Source organism: Scyliorhinus torazame, chromosome 14, assembly GCF_047496885.1.
Source record: "Scyliorhinus torazame isolate Kashiwa2021f chromosome 14, sScyTor2.1, whole genome shotgun sequence".
Taxonomy (NCBI): Eukaryota; Metazoa; Chordata; class Chondrichthyes; order Carcharhiniformes; family Scyliorhinidae; genus Scyliorhinus; species Scyliorhinus torazame.
In genome coordinates this window covers 200,750,132-200,767,153 of record NC_092720.1, presented here as the reverse complement: position 1 = coordinate 200,767,153, position 17,022 = coordinate 200,750,132, and the positions used below count along the sequence as shown (strand labels likewise).

Sequence of the window (17,022 nt, the reverse complement as noted above, 5' to 3'; positions counted from 1 at the left end):
CCTCCCTGGCACGGACCCCCCATCCCCCTCCCTGGCACGGACCTCCCATCCTCCTCCCCGGCACGAACCCCCCATCCCCCTCCCCGGCACGGACCCCCCATCCCCCTCCCCAGCACCGACCCCCCATCCCCCTCCCCGGCACGGACCCCCCATCCCCCTCCCCTGCACCGACCCCCCCATCCCCCTCCCCAGCACCGACCCCCCATCCCCCTCCCTGGCACGGACCTCCCATCCCTCTCCCCGGCACGGACACCCCATCCTCCTCCCCGGCACGGACCCCCCATCCCCCTCCCCGGCACGGACCCCCCATCCTCCTCCCCGGCACGGAGCCCCCATCCCCCTCCCCGACACGGACTCCCCATCCCCCTCCCTGGCACGGACCCCCCATCCCCCTCCCTGGCACGGACCCCCCATCCCCCTCCCCGGCACGGAACCCCCATCCTTCTCCCCGGCACGGACCCCCCATCCTCCTCCCCGGCACGGACCCCCCATCCCCCTCCCCGGCACGGACCCCGCCATCCCCCTCCCCGGCACGGACCCCCCATCCCCCTACCCGGCACGGACCCCCCATCCCCCTCCCCGGCACGGACACCCCATCCCCCTCCCTGGCACGGACACCCCATCCTCCTCCCCGGCACGGACCCCCCATCCCCCTCCACGGCACGGACCCCCCATCCCCCTCCCCGGCACGGACCCCCCATCCCCCTCCCTGGCACGGACACCCCATTCTCCTCCCCGGCACGGACCCCCCATCCTCCTCCCCGGCCCTCCCCGGCACTGACCCCCCCTCCCGGCACTCTCCTGGAGCCCAGCCCACTCTAACCACCCCCCTCCCCCACCCTCCGCACACACACACACACACAACCCGAGACACACCTCTCCTCACGCATTCAGACTGCGGCCACGCCATCGCCTGCCCAGAGCCACCGTCACTCACCTCCACGCTGGTCGGCGTGAACCTGGAGCACAGGTTTACGCCGATGAAAAGGAAGTTTGATTTACGTCGACGTGACCGGTCATCACGTCGACGGGACTTCGGCCCATCCGGAAGGGAGAATATCGGCAGGCCGAAAATCGGCTGCCTTGCGCAGACCCGTGACATTCTCCGCGGCAGCGGCGACATTAACGCCCCGCTGACTTTTCTCCCTTCGGAGACTTCGGCAACCGGCGGGGGCAGGATTCACGGCGGCCAACGGCCATTCTCCGACCCGCTGGGGGGTCGGAGAATGACGCCCCAACATTGAGACTGAATCTGTTGTTCGAGACGCTTCTCCCCACAGGCAGAGAATGTGCAGCATCTGAGAAATGAGCAGCTCCAACACAGCGTTGTTCCTCTTCACTCCAGTTACACAAACTCGGCACCAACTTTCCATCTTCCTGTCCAGAAGCTGATCGGAGAGGTTCAGGCAGGATTGAGGGGGGAAAGATGGGCCCGGATTTGGGAGAGAGAAAGAGACTCTCCAGGAATTTGGGGAACAAGGGGGAGGTTGGAGATGGGGGTGGACATTTTCAAAAAGATGTTTTTTGTAAGAATGAGGGTCAGCTGGACACAGGGTGGAGAGAGAATAAGGAGGGGCTCAGGGATGAGATGGATTTGGAAAGGACTTGGGGAGGGGAGGGTGGGGGGAGATAAAATAGATAAAGATGTGGGGGTGAAGGGGGGATGTTTGGTCAGTGGGTTGGGGGGGGGGGCAGGAGGTTAGTAACAGAAACAGCTGTAAGGATGGTCTGGATTTTAACTGAGAAAGTCACTTCTGACTTCCACAGACAGGGGGAGTTGAGGGAGGTGGGGAAAGGGGGGAGAGAGTTTTCAAGGAGTGAGTTTGTAGCGAGAGAGAAGAGAAATAATGTTATAAAGCTGACTTTATAAAAGTGAAAAAGGCTTCAGACACAATAAAGGGGTCAGTTTGATTTAATTCCAAAGTTCCTGACACTGAGATGTGTCACTGATCAGTTGAAGTGAAATCCAGGAAGTGCAGCCCTGAACAGGAATTGAAAGCGAAAGAGCTTGAACAGGGAAGGAGAGAGAGACTCTGAGCACTGGGATGGCGTCTCCAGATCTCACACAGGAACTAACCTGTCCCATCTGTCTGGAGATATTCACCCAGCCGGTGACTCTGGAATGTGGACATCATTTCTGCAGCTCCTGCATCTCTCAGAGTTGGCAGAAGGTCCCGGGCGATGTTTCCTGCCCCCAGTGTCGACAGGTCTTCACCCAGAGCAACGTCAGGCCTGCTCTGACCCTGATTAACATCGTGGAGAAGTTCAGAGAGCTGAAGGTGAAGGTGACACAGCCACAGGAGGAGTTTTACTGTCAGGAACACGAAGAGAAGCTGAAACTCTTCTGTGAAGATGAACACAAAGCGATCTGTGTGGTGTGTGGGATGTCCAGAGCTCATAAGACGCACAGTGTGATCCCAATAAAGGAGGCAGCCCAGATATACAAGGTACTGGATCACTGCTACTGACACAGGTAGATGGGGAAGAGGGACAGGGTGTAAGTAATAGAGAGAGAGAGTGTTTGTCGAATGTGGGAAGGGGAAGAGAGGGCAGGAGAGAAAGGGGTAGGGAAGGGGAGAGGAATGTAAATAGGAGAGTGTTGGAACGAGGAAAGGATTGATTGAGGAGGGGAATTAACCTGGAGGAGGATAATTGTAACAAACAGAATTAACCCACAGCTTCTACTTGTGAGTGTCAATCCTGAGAATATCTCCTTCTCTACCTCACTAGTCTCACTCTATTTAAAACAGAAAACTCCTCCAGAATGTGACAATGATTGTTTCCTTTGACAAACCCCTTTGTGTCCTTTCTGTCTCAGAACAAGTTAGAAACATCATTGGAAACTCTGCAGAAGCAAATGGACCTCAGTCTCCACAGTAAAAGAGAACGAGAGGATGGGATTTTACACATGAAGGTAGGAGACTGGCCTTTAGGCTTTGTGTAAACTTCCCTGTGTTTGTTATTGAGAGTGAGTGAGCTTCTCACACAGTCAGAGAGAGAGTTTTACTGAATAAAATGCTGCTGCTCCAAAGTACACTGCGAGCTGCTCCCCGAACTGCAAGATAAGGGAGCGTCTGCAAATTGCAGATTATTATGACAATGTGAAAATGTCTTATTTTCTCTCCTAATCAATCACATCAATTGATTAAATAAATCTTGTCTGTAACTCACTCCCAGGTATCCATTATACTATATATAAACCATCTGAACCCCTTGATTAGATTCCAGTCTGTAACTCACTCCCCGGCATCCATTATTCTATATATAAACCAACTGAACCCCTCGATTAGATTCCAGACTGTAACTCACTCCCCGGCATCCTTTATCAAGATATAAACCATCTGAACCCCTCGATTAGATTCCATTCCGTAAGTCACTCCCAGGTTTCCATTATTCTATATATCAACCATCTGAACCCCTCGATTAGATTCCAGTCTGTAACTCACTCCCAGGTATCCATTATTCTATATATCAACCATCTGAACCCCTCGATTAGATTCCAGTCTGTAACTCACTCCCAGGTATCCATTATTCTATATATAAACCATCTGAACCCCTCGATTAGATTCCAGTCTGTAACTCACTCCCAGGTATCCATTATTCTATGTATAAACCATCTGAACCCCTCGATTAGATTCCATTCCGTAAGTCACTCCCAGGTATCCATTATTCTATATAGCAACCATCTGAACCCCTCGATTAGATTCCAGTCTGTAATTCACTCCCAGGTATCCATTATTCTTTTCTAAACCATCTGAACCCCTCGATTAGATTCCAGTCTGTAACTCACACCCAGGTATCCATTATTCTATATATAAACCATCTGAACCCCTCGATTAGATTCCAGTCTGTAACTCACTCCCAGGTATCCATTATTCTATATATAAACCATCTGAACCCCTCGATTAGATTCCAGTCTATAACTCACTCCCAGGTATCCATTATTCTATATATAAACCATCTGAACCCCTCGATTAAATTCCAGTCTGTAATTCACACCTTGATGATTCTTATTTAGGATTAACCATTGGAATCACTTTATAATGTTTATTTGTAACTCACTCCCACAGACCCAATATTCCATCAAATTATTGAGCCGGTAGTGAGCTGTTATTATTTGTTAGTCATACTGGATGCAAATTGTTTTCCTCTATCCCAGTGGACAGAGACCGGGAAACTGGGATTATAAACGTTGCTTATTCTGTTCTGTATTCAATCTGTTCCAGGCTGAAGTTGACAGACTGAGAAATGAAATCAACAGTGAATTTGAAAAGATGCACAAGTTCCTGTTTGAGAAGGAGGAGCTGCTGAAAGCAGAGTTGGAGAGAAAAAGCAATAAAGTGTTCGAGGAAATGGAGCAGAATTTAAACAAAACCATGGCTGAAATGTCTTCTCTTGAAGGAGCAATAAGAGATCTAAAATCGAGGCTGGGGGTACAAGAGGCCCCAGAGTTCCTCAAGGTACAAAATCTCTTTGTCTTGTCCAGTGAAACATTCCAGAGACTGAGGGCGGGCACTCTGACCTTTAACCTCTGGGATTGGGTAAGGCCTCAGTCTGATTGGTTGGGTGATTGTTTCTTTCTGCTGTCAGTAAGGGTCCAATGGGGAATGAGGTGAGATAATCTCAGTGTGATTCCGATACTCAGTGTAACCACGGAACTGATTGATGATTGGACTCAGAGAGAGCTGGGCTGGGAACTGGAGACGTTTACACTGCTACCCATGGAGTTCTACTGAGGACGGGGTTAAGATGCATTGTTAAAGTGGAGTTGTTAGATCTTTATTGAGTTGTGGGTTTTGCTGTTCCTGATCCTGCGAACGCTGGATTCAAATGAAGCCTCAGCCAGCAATCGTGTTGGGATTAATATCGGGGATGGACAAGAGACACAAATTAGAGGATGTCTCGGAGGGTTGTGGAGCTGGAGGAGATTACAGAGATAGGGAGGAGTGAGGCCATGGAGGAATTTGAAAACAAGGATGAGAATTTTCAACATCAATACGTTGTTGAACCGGGAGCCAATGTAGTTCACCAACCACAGGGGTGATGGGGGCTACGGTTAGAGAGATAAGAGTGGGAACTGGTGCGGGCAGAACACCCAGCTGGACAACAGTGGAGAGGCGGTGGAGGAGGATGGTGTGATCGACCGTGTCAAAGGTTGCAGACTGATCGAGAATAATGAGGAGGCGAGAGGGGTGAAAATGTAGATTTCTACTCGGGATTTACATCAACTAGAACTCTTTAATCTGACTCGATCATATCTATTCTGTTTCTTTCCCCTCAGGATATTCAGGACCTGTTGATGAGGTAAGCAGGTTTAAAGAAACAGTTTTGTGATGTGATCACTGCTGTCTCTCTAACACACACTGATTTCCAGACCTGTTTTTGCAGGAGTCAGATGGTGTTTCACAAGCCTGGAACTGTCTCCACTCAGTTACCTGCGGATATCGCTGGTGAACCAGTCAAATACATCAAAGTGTGGAGGGAAATGAGGGCAGTGATTTCTCCAGGTATCATTCTCTGTATATTACCGTCTCCCTGCTGTTATCCACGTGATTAATGAGGTTTGACACACTGATGAAATGATCATAAGATCAGAAGGAATAAGAACAGGAGTGGTCCAGCCCAGTGAACCTGCTCTGATTTTTGATAAGATCATGTCTGATCCAATTGTGGCCTTTACTCCACTTTCCTGCCTGTCCCAGATGACCCTTAACCCCCTTGTTGATCAACAATCTATCGAACTCGGTCATGAATCAATGGCCCAGCCTCTGCTGGTCTCTGTGGTAGAGAATTCCAAAGACTAATAACCCTCTCCGAGATGGAATTCCTCATCTAACACAGGAATAGTCCTGGAGGATTGCAAATGTGATGCCGTTGTTTCAGAAAGGGGCAAAGGTTAACCCAGGAAAGTACAGACCTGTCAGTTTGACATCAGCAGTGGGAAAACTGATAGAGGCGATAATATGAGATGAGAAAAATATGCACTTCGAGAAAAATTAATTAATATTAGCCAGTCCTCATGGCTTTGTCAAGGGCAGGCCATGTCTACCAAATGTAATTGAGTTATTTGACAAGGTGACACAGGTAGTGGATGAGGGTAGTGCTGTGGATGTTGTATATTTGTACTTTGAGAAAGCATTTGATACAGTGCCACATGGCAGGTTGGTTAGCAGATTAAAAATGTTTGGGATTGAAGGGTCCTGGGCTGCATGGATTGGAAATTGGTTAAAAGATAGGAGACAGAGGGTAGGTATAGATGGCCATTTCTCAGACTGGAGACGAGTTGCAAGTGGTGTTCCCCAGGGCTCAGTGTTGGGACACTTGCTTTTTACGATTGATATAAATGATTTAGAGTTGCGTGTTGAGGGTAAAATCTCTAAATTTGTAGATGACACTAAGCTCGGGAGAATACCGAATTGTGACGATGACGCTGGGCGACTTCAGAGGGACATTGACAAGTTGGCCAATGGGTAGATACCTGGCAGATGAATTTCAATGCAGTGAAATGTGAGGTAATGCATTTTAGTAGAAGAATCATGGGGAGACAATATAGGCTCAATGGTACAACTTTGAGGGGAGTACAGGAGCAGAGGGACCTCAGGATTCAAGTGCATAATTCTCTCTAAAGGGGGCCTGGCAAGTTGAAAGAGTTGTTAAGAAGGCTAAATGGATCCTTGGGTTTATAAATAGAGGCACAGAGTATAAAAGCAAAGATGTGATGCTACACCACTACAAATCATTGGTCGAGTATTGTGTTCAGTTCTGGGCACATTATTTAAGGAAAGATGTTAAAGCCCTTGAGAGAGTGCAAAGGAGATTTACTAGGATGATACCAGCAGTGAGGAATTTTAGATACAAGGAAATATTGGGGAAAATTGGGCTTGTTCTCCAGAGCAGAGAAGATTAAGAAGTGACCTTATTGAGGTGTTCAAAATTATCAACAGTTTTGACAAGGAGACTCTGTTTCCACTGGTTGGTAAGTCAGTGACTAGGAGTCACAATTTCAAGATGGCCAGCAAGAGAGCTAGGAGTGAGGTGAGGAGAAACTTCTTTACTCATGGGGCAGCACGGTAGCCTTGTGGATAGCACAATTGCTTCACAGCTCCAGGGTCCCAGGTTCGATTCTGGCTTGGGTCACTGTCTGTGCGGAGTCTGCACATCCTCCCCGTGTGTGCGTGGGTTTCCTCCGGGTGCTCCGGTTTCCTCCCACAGTCCAAAGATGTGCGGGTTAGGTGGATTGGCCATGATAAATTGCCCTTAGTGTCCAAAATTGCCCGTGGGGCTACTGGGTTATGGGGATAGGGTGGCGGTGTTGACCTTGGGTAGGGTGCTCTTTCCAAGAACCGGTGCAGACTCGATGGGCTGAATGGCCTCCTTCTGCTCTGTAAATTCCATGATAATGATGTACTCAGAGAGTTGTTGGGAATTGGAATGTGGTACATGGGAGAGTGGTGGAGGCGGATTCCACAGGAGGTTTCAAAAGAGAGCTGGATATATATTTGAATGTGCCGAATTTAGGGGACCACGGAGACAGGGCTGGAGAATGGGACTAGCTGGGCCGCTCTTTTGGGAGCTGGTACGGACATGATGGGCCGAATGGCATCCTTCTGTGCTGTAAATAGCAACATCTCTGTCTTAAATAGAGGCCCCTTCATTTGATGCTGTGTCGCCTACACCTCGCTTACCCCAGAGATCAAACATCCTCCCAGCATCTACCCTGACGAAGGAATCCCTCAGAATGTTATGTTTCAATAAGATAACCTTTTATTCTTCTAAACTCCAGTGAGTACAGACCAACCTGTTCAACCTTTCCACATAAGGCAATCCCTTCATCCCAGGAATCAGCCCAGTGAATCTTCTCTGAACTGTGTCCAATGAGAGTCTCTCCCTCCTGATGTAAGGAGATCAGATCTGAACACAGTACTCAAGCTGCAGTCTCACCAATCCCCTGTAAAGTTGTAGCAAGTCTTCCCTACTCTACACTCCATCCCTTTTCCAATAAAGGCCAACATTCCATTCGCCTTCCTCATTCCTTGCTGTACCTGGACACTAACTTTTAGTGATTGATGTACAAGGTCCCCCAGATCCCGCTGTACTGCAGCATTCTGCCGTCTCTTTCTGTTGAAGGGACTGTTTAGCACAGGGCTAAATCGCTGGTTTTGAAAGCAGACCAAGGCAGGCCAGCAGCACGGTTCGGTTCCCGTAACAGCCTCCCCGAACAGGCGCAGGAATGTGGCGACTAGGGGCTTTTCACAGAAACTTCATTTGAAGCCTACTTGTGACAATAAGCGATTTTCATTTCATTTTCATTTCATCTTCATTTCAAATCATTTGCTGATTTTCTATTCTTTCTGCCAAGGTGGACCACCTCACATTTTCCTACATTATACTCCATCTGCTAAATCTTTGTCCACTCACTTAACCGGTCTATATCCCTCCGCAGATGCTTTGTATCCTCCTCACAACTTCCCAACCAAACTTTCTGTCATCAGTAAATTTGGCTCCAGATTTGGTCTCTTCATCCAATCACTAATATAGATCAGAAACAATTGTGTCCCCATCACTGATCCGTGTGTCACTCCACTAGTCACAGTTTGCCAACCTGAAAATGAACCATTTATATTGGCTATGCCAGGTAGTTTGCCAATCCTCTATCCAACACCATGAACTCTTATATTGTGCAGTAATATTTTACATGAGGACATGTCGTTTGGAAATCCAAATACACAACATCTACTGGTTCACCTTTATCTACCCTGCTGGTCCCATACTCAGAAAGCTCTGATAAATGTCTCAAAAACAATCTTCATTTAACAAAACCGTGTGGACTCCGCCTGATTGTATGAAGATTTTCTAAATGTCTTGTGACTCCCTCCTTCACAATGGCATCAAGAGTTTCCAAATAACAGATTTGGCCCAAATCTTCCTGCTTTGTCTCCCTCCTTTTTTGGAACATTTCCAAACCGCTGGGACTTGTCCAGAATGGGGGGAATTTGGAAAGATTACAACCAATGCATCCACTTTCTCCAAAACCACTGCTTTAAAATCCTGGGTTGCAGGACATCAGGTCCAGGGGACAAGTTGCCTTTCATCCCAATAGTTTTCCAGATACTTTCTCTTTGGTGACCATGATTGATTTTAAGTTCCTCCCTCCCTTTTTCCCTCCTGCCTCTGTCCTGGGTCAGAAGCAGATGAGGGTCAACTTGTCTTAACCAAGGTCTTGTCCTGGAGAGAGATGTTTATTATCAGAGAATTGATGCTGATCTGTGCTGAGTGAATGGAGCTGAAGGAATGGGGAGAAATGTCTTCACACACTCTGGGCCCCCTCCCCCGCAGGCCGTCGCCCTTCAACGCTGCGTTCCGGCCGGCTGAGAGCCGGTGTGGGCGGCGCCGGTGGGACTCGGCGTTCCCACGACGGCCGCTCGGCCCCTCCCGGCCCGAGAATCGGCGGGCCTGCCGCAGAGAGCGGCTCGCGACCGATGCCGAGCCAACCACGCCAGCGCCGCTCAGCAGAGAATCGCGTGCCGGCGTCAGGGGGGCGTGGCGCGATTCGCACCGCTCCCGGGGATTCTCCGGCCAGGCCCCGGGCTGAGAGAATCCCGTCCTCTGTCCCTGAGCTTCCACAGTTCCTGGGCTGAGGAAAGTGGTGATGTCCCATCACCGTCTGTACACGTCTCGTCATTCACTCCTGTTTTTCTCACAGTAACAGCTTCCCAATCATGTTCTCTTCCAGTTCCAGCATCTCTCACCCTGGACCCGGAGACGGCAAACAACCGACTCATCATTTCCCAGGATCTGACTAGTGTGAGGTTCGGAAATGAGGAGCAAGATCTCCCTGATCATCTGGGAAGATTTACTGAATACTTGTATGTTTTGAGCTCCCAGAGTTTCACATCAGGGAGACACTACTGGGAGGTGGGTCTTGGACACAAGCCTTACTGGATTGTGGGTGTCTGCAGAGTCTGTCAACAGGAAAGGAGAGATCACAGAGTCACCTGAGAATGGATTCTGGGTCATCGACCGGCTTCCTGACTGCAAATCATCGAAAATCCCGGATGTCATCACCCAGCGGAAAGTGAAACCCCGGAAGTTGGGAATTTACCTGGATTATGAGGGAGGACAGGTGTCATTTTACGATGCTGAGGACATGTCTCACCTGTACACCTTCACTGACACATTCACCGAGAAACTCTACCCCATCTTTAACCCTTGTAATCACCCTGACCCACTCACACTGCTCACTGGGTAACACAGTGGGACACGTTTTGGGAGGTCGGAGTTTTAGTGAGAAGCCTGATTCACTGTCTGAACAGCTCATGTTGTCCTGATTCTCTGCTGTGTGCTGTCAGGGGGTGAGTGTGTTTCTGTATTGTTTATTCTGTAAATTTAACTCAGATTCTCCACCCATTCCACTGTCCCTCTCTGAATCTAATGGGACCCATAAACACTGGGCTGGTATAGAATGAAGCAAAATCTCCTGAATTGTGGTAACTGTGCCCAGCTCTCGAACAATTCATTGTGAACCTTTATTTTGTTTCCTCCCTTGAATAAATATTTTATTTGAAGACGGGACTGACACCTGGTGTGATGATTATTGATCCAGTGAATGAGCAGAAAGAATGTTTTCTCTCCTGTCTGGGATGTGGATGTCGCTGGCTGAGCCCTCGTTGCCCATCCCTAATTGCTCTTGAGAAGGTGGTGTAGGTACACCCACAGTGCTGTTAGGGAGGGAGTTCCAGGATTCTGACCCAGTGACAGTGAAGGAACGGCCGATGTGTTTCCCAGTCGGGATGGTGAGTGACTGGAAGGGAACCTCCAGGTGGTAGTATCAGGAATGAGAATATCAGAATAGGTTCCGGAGTAGGACATGTGACCATTCAGTAAGATCCTGTCTGATCATCAACACCGACTCCACTTTCCCCTCCTATCCCTTCATTCCCTTTGTGCTCAGGAATATGTCGATCTCTGTGTGGAATATACTCACTGACAACTCACCGAGAGAGAGAATTCCAAAGATTCACAACTCTCTCTGAGGGAAGGAATTTCTCCTCATCTCAGTCTTAAATGGACGACCCCTTATCCTGACTCTGTGACCCCCTCGTTCTGGACGAGTCTCAGCAACTACCCTGTCATAATCTCTGAGAATTGTACATGTTTCAATAAGAAACCTGTTGTTCTTCTAAACTTCAAACAATATTGATCCATCCAACTCAATCCTTCCTCATATTGGAAAACCTTTCATCCCAAGAATCAATTCCGTGAACCTTCATTGCTCCCTCTAAGGCAAGTACATGTTTCCTCAGGTACGGAGACTAAAACTGTCCACAGTCATCCAGCTGTGACCACACTCAATCCCTGTTACATTGCAGCAACATTTATAGTCTTATACTTCAGCCCCGTTGTAATAAAGGCTAAGATACCATTTACCTTCCTAATAGTTCACTGTATCTGCTTGTTAACTTTTATTGGGTGGTGAATGTGGAGAAAGTGAGGTGATAGTGGGAGGGAGAGAGGCCAGAATGGGTTACGGTGGAGGAGGAGTCCTGTAGGGGGCCCAGATTCAGGGCCACGGTAACGGTGGCACTACCGTTGTCACCGAGGAGATATATGGAGAGCCCGGTTGTACAGTCCACGGTTAGGGTGTGGAACCAGCTGAGGAGACAGTTTCGGATGGAGGGGATGTCGGTGCTCACATTGTTGTGTGTGAACCACGGATTCAAACCGGGGGAGACGGATGGCATGTACAAGAGGTGGAGAGAGGTGGGGTTGATGAGGGCCAGGGATTTATATTTGGAGGAGAGGTTTGCCAGTCTGGAAGAGCTGTGGGAGAGTGGAGAGCTCCCGAGGGGGGAGTGATTTTTGGTATCTACAAGTGAGTGACTTTGCACGGAAGGTGTGTAAAGGGTTCCCCAGGCTGCCGAAGTATGTCCCATTGGAACGGCTGCTGCTTCCGGACATGGAGGAGGAGGGTAGGATTGGGGACCGATACGGGTGGCTGGGGAAGCAGGGGGAATGCACGTGATGAGGATTCAGGAGAAATGGGAGGAGGAGTTGGGGGAGAGATTAGGTGGAGAGTGAGGCGCTGGGTGGGGTGAATTTGACCTCTTGTGCGAGACTGAGTTTGATACAGGAAAAGGTGGGATGGGATACAGTGAGTTACAGACTGGAATCTAATCGAGGGGTTCAGATGGTTTATATATAGAATAATGATACCTGGGAGTGAGTTACAGACTGGAATCTAATCGAGGGGTTCAGATGGTTTATATATAGAATAATGGATACCTGGGAGTGAGTTACAGACTGGAATCTAATCGAGGGGTTCAGATGGTTTATATATAGAATAATGGATACCTGGGACTGAGTTACAGACTGGAATCTAATCGAGGGGTTCAGATGGTTTGGATATAGAATAATGGATACCTGGGAGTGAGTTACAGATTGGAATCTATTTGAGGGATTCAGATGGTTTATATAGCGAATAATGGATCCCTGGGAGTGAGTTACGGACTGGAATCTAATCGAGGGGTTCAGGTGATTTATATATAGAATAATGGATACCTGGGAGTGAGTTACAGATTGGAATCTAATCGAGGGGTTCAGATGGTTTATTTATAGAATAATGGATACCCGGGAGTGAGTCACAGACTGGAATCAAATCGAGGGGTTCAGATGGTTTATGTATAGAATAATGGATACCCGGGAGTGAGTCACAGACTGGAATCTAATCGAGGGGTTCAGGTGATTTATATATAGAATAATGGATACCTGGGAGTGAGTTACAGATTGGAATCTAATCGAGGGGTTCAGATGGTTTATTTATAGAATAATGGATACCAGGGAGTGAGTTACAGACTGGAATCTAATCGAGGGGTTCAGATGGTTTATATATAGAATAATGGATACCTGGGAGTGAGTTACAGACTGGAATCTAATCGAGGGGTTCAGATGGTTTATATATAGAATAATGGATACCTGGGAGTGAGTTACAGATTGGAATCTAATCGAGGGGTTCAGATGGTTTATTTATAGAATAATGGATACCTGGGAGTGAGTTACAGACTGGAATCTAATCGAGGGGTTCAGATGGTTTATATAAGAATAATGGATACCTGGGAGTGAGTTACAGACTGGAATCTAATCGAGGGGTTCAGATGGTTTATATATAGAATAATGGATACCTGGGAGTGAGTTACAGATTGGAATCTAATCGAGGGGTTCAGATGGTTTATTTATAGAATAATGGATACCTGGGAGTGAGTTACAGACTGGAATCTAATCGAGGGGTTCAGATGGTTTATATAAGAATAATGGATACCTGGGGGTGAGTTACAGACTGGAATCTAATCGAGGGGTTCAGATGGTTTATATATAGAATAATGGATACCCGGGAGTGACTTACAGACTGGAATCTAATCGAGGGGTTCAAATGGTTTGTATAGAGAATAGTGGATACCTGGGAGTGAGTTACAGACTGGAATCTAATCGAGGGGTTCAGATGGTTTGTATAGAGAATAGTGGATACCTGGGAGTGAGTTACAGACTGGAATCTAATCGAAGGGTTCAGATGGTTTATATATAGAATAATGGATACCTGGGAGTGAGTTACAGACTGGAATCTAATCGAGGGGTTCAGATGGTTCATATATAGAATAATGGATACCTGGGAGTGAGTTACAGACTGGAATCTAATCGAGGGGTTCAGATGGTTTATATATAGAATAGTGGATACCTGGGAGTGACTTACAGACTGGAATCTAATCGAGGGGTTCAGGTGGTTTATATATAGAATAATGGATACCTGGGTGTGAGTTACAGATTGGAATCTAATCGAGGGGTTCAGATGGTTTATATTTAGAATAATGGATACCTGGGAGTGAGTTACAGACTGGAATCTAATCGAGGGGTTCAGATGGTTTATATATAGAATAATGGATACCTGGGAGTGAGTTACAGACTGGAATCTAATCGAGGGATTCAGATGGTTTATATATAGAATAATGGATACCTGGGAGTGAGTTACAGACTGGAATCTAATCGAGGGGTTCAGATGGTTTATATTTAGAATAATGGATACCTGGGAGTGAGTTACAGACTGGAATCTAATCGAGGGGTTCAGATGGTTTATATATAGAATAATGGATACCTGGGAGTGAGTTACAGACTGGAATCTAATCGAGGGATTCAGATGGTTTATATATAGAATAATGGATACCTGGGAGTGAGTTACAGACTGGAATCTAATCGAGGGGTTCAGATGGTTTATATATAGAATAATGGATACCTGGGAGTGAGTTACAGACTGGAATCTAATCGAGGGATTCAGATGGTTTATATATAGAATAATGGATACCTGGGAGTGAGTTACAGACTGGAATCTAATCGAGGGGTTCAGATGGTTTATATATAGAATAATGGATCATGGTAGTGAGTTACAGACTGGAATCTAATCGAGGGATTCAGATGGTTTATATATAGAATAATGGATACCTGGGAGTGAGTTACAGACTGGAATCTAATCGAGGGGTTCAGATGGTTTATATAAAGAATAATGGATACCTGGGAGTGAGTTACAGACTGGAATCTAATCGAGGGGTTCAGATGGTTTATATATAGAATAATGGATACCTGGGAGTGAGTTACAGACTGGAATCTAATCGAGGGGTTCAGATGGTTTATATATAGAATAATGGATACCTGGGAGTGAGTTACAGACTAGAATCTAATCGAGGGGTTCAGATGGTTTATATATAGAATAGTGGGCAGCACTGTAGCACAGTGGTTAGCACTGTTGCTACACAGCTCCAGGGTGCCAGGTGCGATTCCCTGCTTGGGGCACTGTCTGGCACGTTCTCCCTGTGTCGGTGTGGGTTTCCTCCGGGTGCTCCGGTTTCCTCCTACAAGCCCCGAAAGATGTGCTCTTAGGTAATTTGTACATTCTGAATTCTCCCTCTGTGTACCCGAACAGGCGCCGGAATGTGGCGATAAGGGGCTTTTCACAGTAACTTCATTGCAGTGTTAATGTAAGCCGGCTTGTGACAATAATAAAGATTATTATTGTTATATTTATGGCCTCACTCAATCCGGTCTCCAACTGAAAGGCAGCTGACTGTGCAAGTGGTCATTCACAGTACTGCCAGCAGATGGCGGCATTGCTCCATGGAAAGCCCTTCCAGCCAACCTGGGGAAAGTGTGGGTCAGGATGAGCGAGATCAAGGGGGGATTTCAGGAAGCGCTTCTTCACACAAAGGTTACAAAACCAAGGTGAGTAAATGGTTCAGATACAGATCAGCTATGAGCTGACTGAATGGTGGAACAGGCTGGAGGGGCTCAATACCCAACATGTTCTGTAAAATTATCCACTTTGACATGAGGATCTCGGATATTTTCAAAAGATGAGAGACTGATAAATATTGGGAGACAGAAGGATTTGTGTATCCATGAAGTAGAAAAAGTTTTTTTAATGTATTTTATTCCAAATAAATTAAATAATACAAAAACATCAGCAACCTGGGGAACATCCTCCCCAGCACACAATGTTACAATCTGGACAAATGTTTCCATTTTACACATTTCCCCCCGCGCGACGGACAATTCCTCAAACGTGGCCACCGACGATCCCCACCGTTTGGGGATCAGAATCCCCTCAGATATGGGAGTCACTGGGAAATCCAATCGGGAATTCAGGAGAAACATCTTTACCCAGAGAGTGATTACAATGAGGAGGTCACTGCCGTTCACTGAGAACAGGGCAGGGGACGCGGTTCAAATAGAGGGAGTGTGTCCTTGCCCAGCAGCTCAGGGCTGGACTCACTCTGACTGGGTTTGGGGATGGAGACGAGGCCCTTGTTTCAGGTGAAGCAATATTTTAAATCCGGGCTCGATGTACTCACAGTGACTCCCAGTGGGATTCAATGGAAAGGGATATTGTCCAGAGTGTTCAACAAGAGGCTGATTCACTGTCTCCCATTGAGTGCTGCCACCCCAGTCGAATATCCTTTAATGAGCATCACTGTCTCAGTGACATGTCTTGTGAGATGATCACAAACTGCGGGTGAAGCAAGAGCAGAATCAGCTTCACAATTTGTTCAAACTAACAGAAGATTAACAAGCGGATGGAGCAGGAGGTGAACAGGAATTTAAAGATGTTATTGTGCAGTCGATGTCCCAGTTCCTGATGTGTAAATGTGATCTAGTGACTGACAGAGCCGGTCCCTTCATCACTCTCCAGTAAATGGAAGCTCTGCCTAGGTAGGGTGTGTGTGTGTGTGTGAGTATGTCTCTGTGGGTGTCTGTCTGTCTATCTGAGTGTGTGTGTCTCTCTGAGAGTGTGTGTATATGTGTGTGCCTGTCTGTGTGTGTCTATGTGTGTCTGGGTCTGTGTGTGTATTTGCGTGTGTGTCTGTGTGTGTGTCTGTCTGTCAGGGTCTCTGACTGGGACTGAAGACCCCCCTCAGGACAGTTTCCAGCACAAACACTTTGATTCAGTCAGAGGCAACAACAAATTACATTTATATAGCGCCTTCAATGCAGTAAAACATCCAAAGGGACTCGACAGCAGCGTGAATCAGACAACAACATTGAGACTGAATCTGTTGTTCGAGACGCTTCTCCCCACAGGCAGAGAATGTGCAGCATCTGAGAAATGAGCAGCTCCAACACAGCATTGTTCCTCTTCACTCCAGTTACACAAACTCTGCACCAACTTTCCATCTTCCTGTCCAGAAGCTGATCGGAGAGGTTCAGGCAGGATTGAGGGGGGAAAGATGGGCCCGGATTTGGGAGAGAGAAATAGACTCTTCATGAATCTGGAGAACAAGGGAGAGGTTGGAGGTGGGGGTGGACATTTTCAAAAAGATGTTTTTTGTAAGAATGAGGGTCAGATGGTGACAGGGTGGAGAGAGGATAAGGAGGGGCTCAGGGATGAGGGAGGGGCTCCAGACACAATAATGGGGTCAGTTTGATTTAATTCCAAAGTTCCTGACACTGAGTGTGTCACTGATCAGTTGAAGTGAAATCCAGGAA

At 47.4% G+C, this 17,022-nt stretch overlaps 1 protein-coding gene across 1 annotated transcript; it reads left to right on the top strand.

The window, feature by feature from the left end:
* Positions 1-2,045: 2,045 nt before the first annotated feature.
* Positions 2,046-10,249, top strand: LOC140389134 (zinc-binding protein A33-like). The gene is made up of 6 exons (XM_072473290.1): positions 2,046-2,447; positions 2,819-2,914; positions 4,227-4,460; positions 5,282-5,304; positions 5,389-5,507; positions 9,960-10,249. Exons 1-6 carry the CDS (start codon positions 2,046-2,048, stop codon positions 10,247-10,249), a joined length of 1,164 nt encoding a protein of 387 aa, XP_072329391.1.
* Positions 10,250-17,022: the final 6,773 nt, after the last annotated feature.

What these genes read in the sequence shown, in the direction of transcription:
- LOC140389134 (XM_072473290.1), top strand. Translation starts at nt 2,046, where the DNA reads ATGGCGTCTCCAGATCTCACACAGGAACTAACCTGTCCCATCTGTCTG. An exon ending in ATGGGATTTTACACATGAAG is followed by an intron (nt 2,915 to 4,226) that starts GTAGGAGACTGG and finishes AATCTGTTCCAG; the next exon opens with GCTGAAGTTGACAGACTGAG. An exon ending in AGGCCCCAGAGTTCCTCAAG is followed by an intron (nt 4,461 to 5,281) that starts GTACAAAATCTC and finishes CTTTCCCCTCAG; the next exon opens with GATATTCAGGACCTGTTGAT.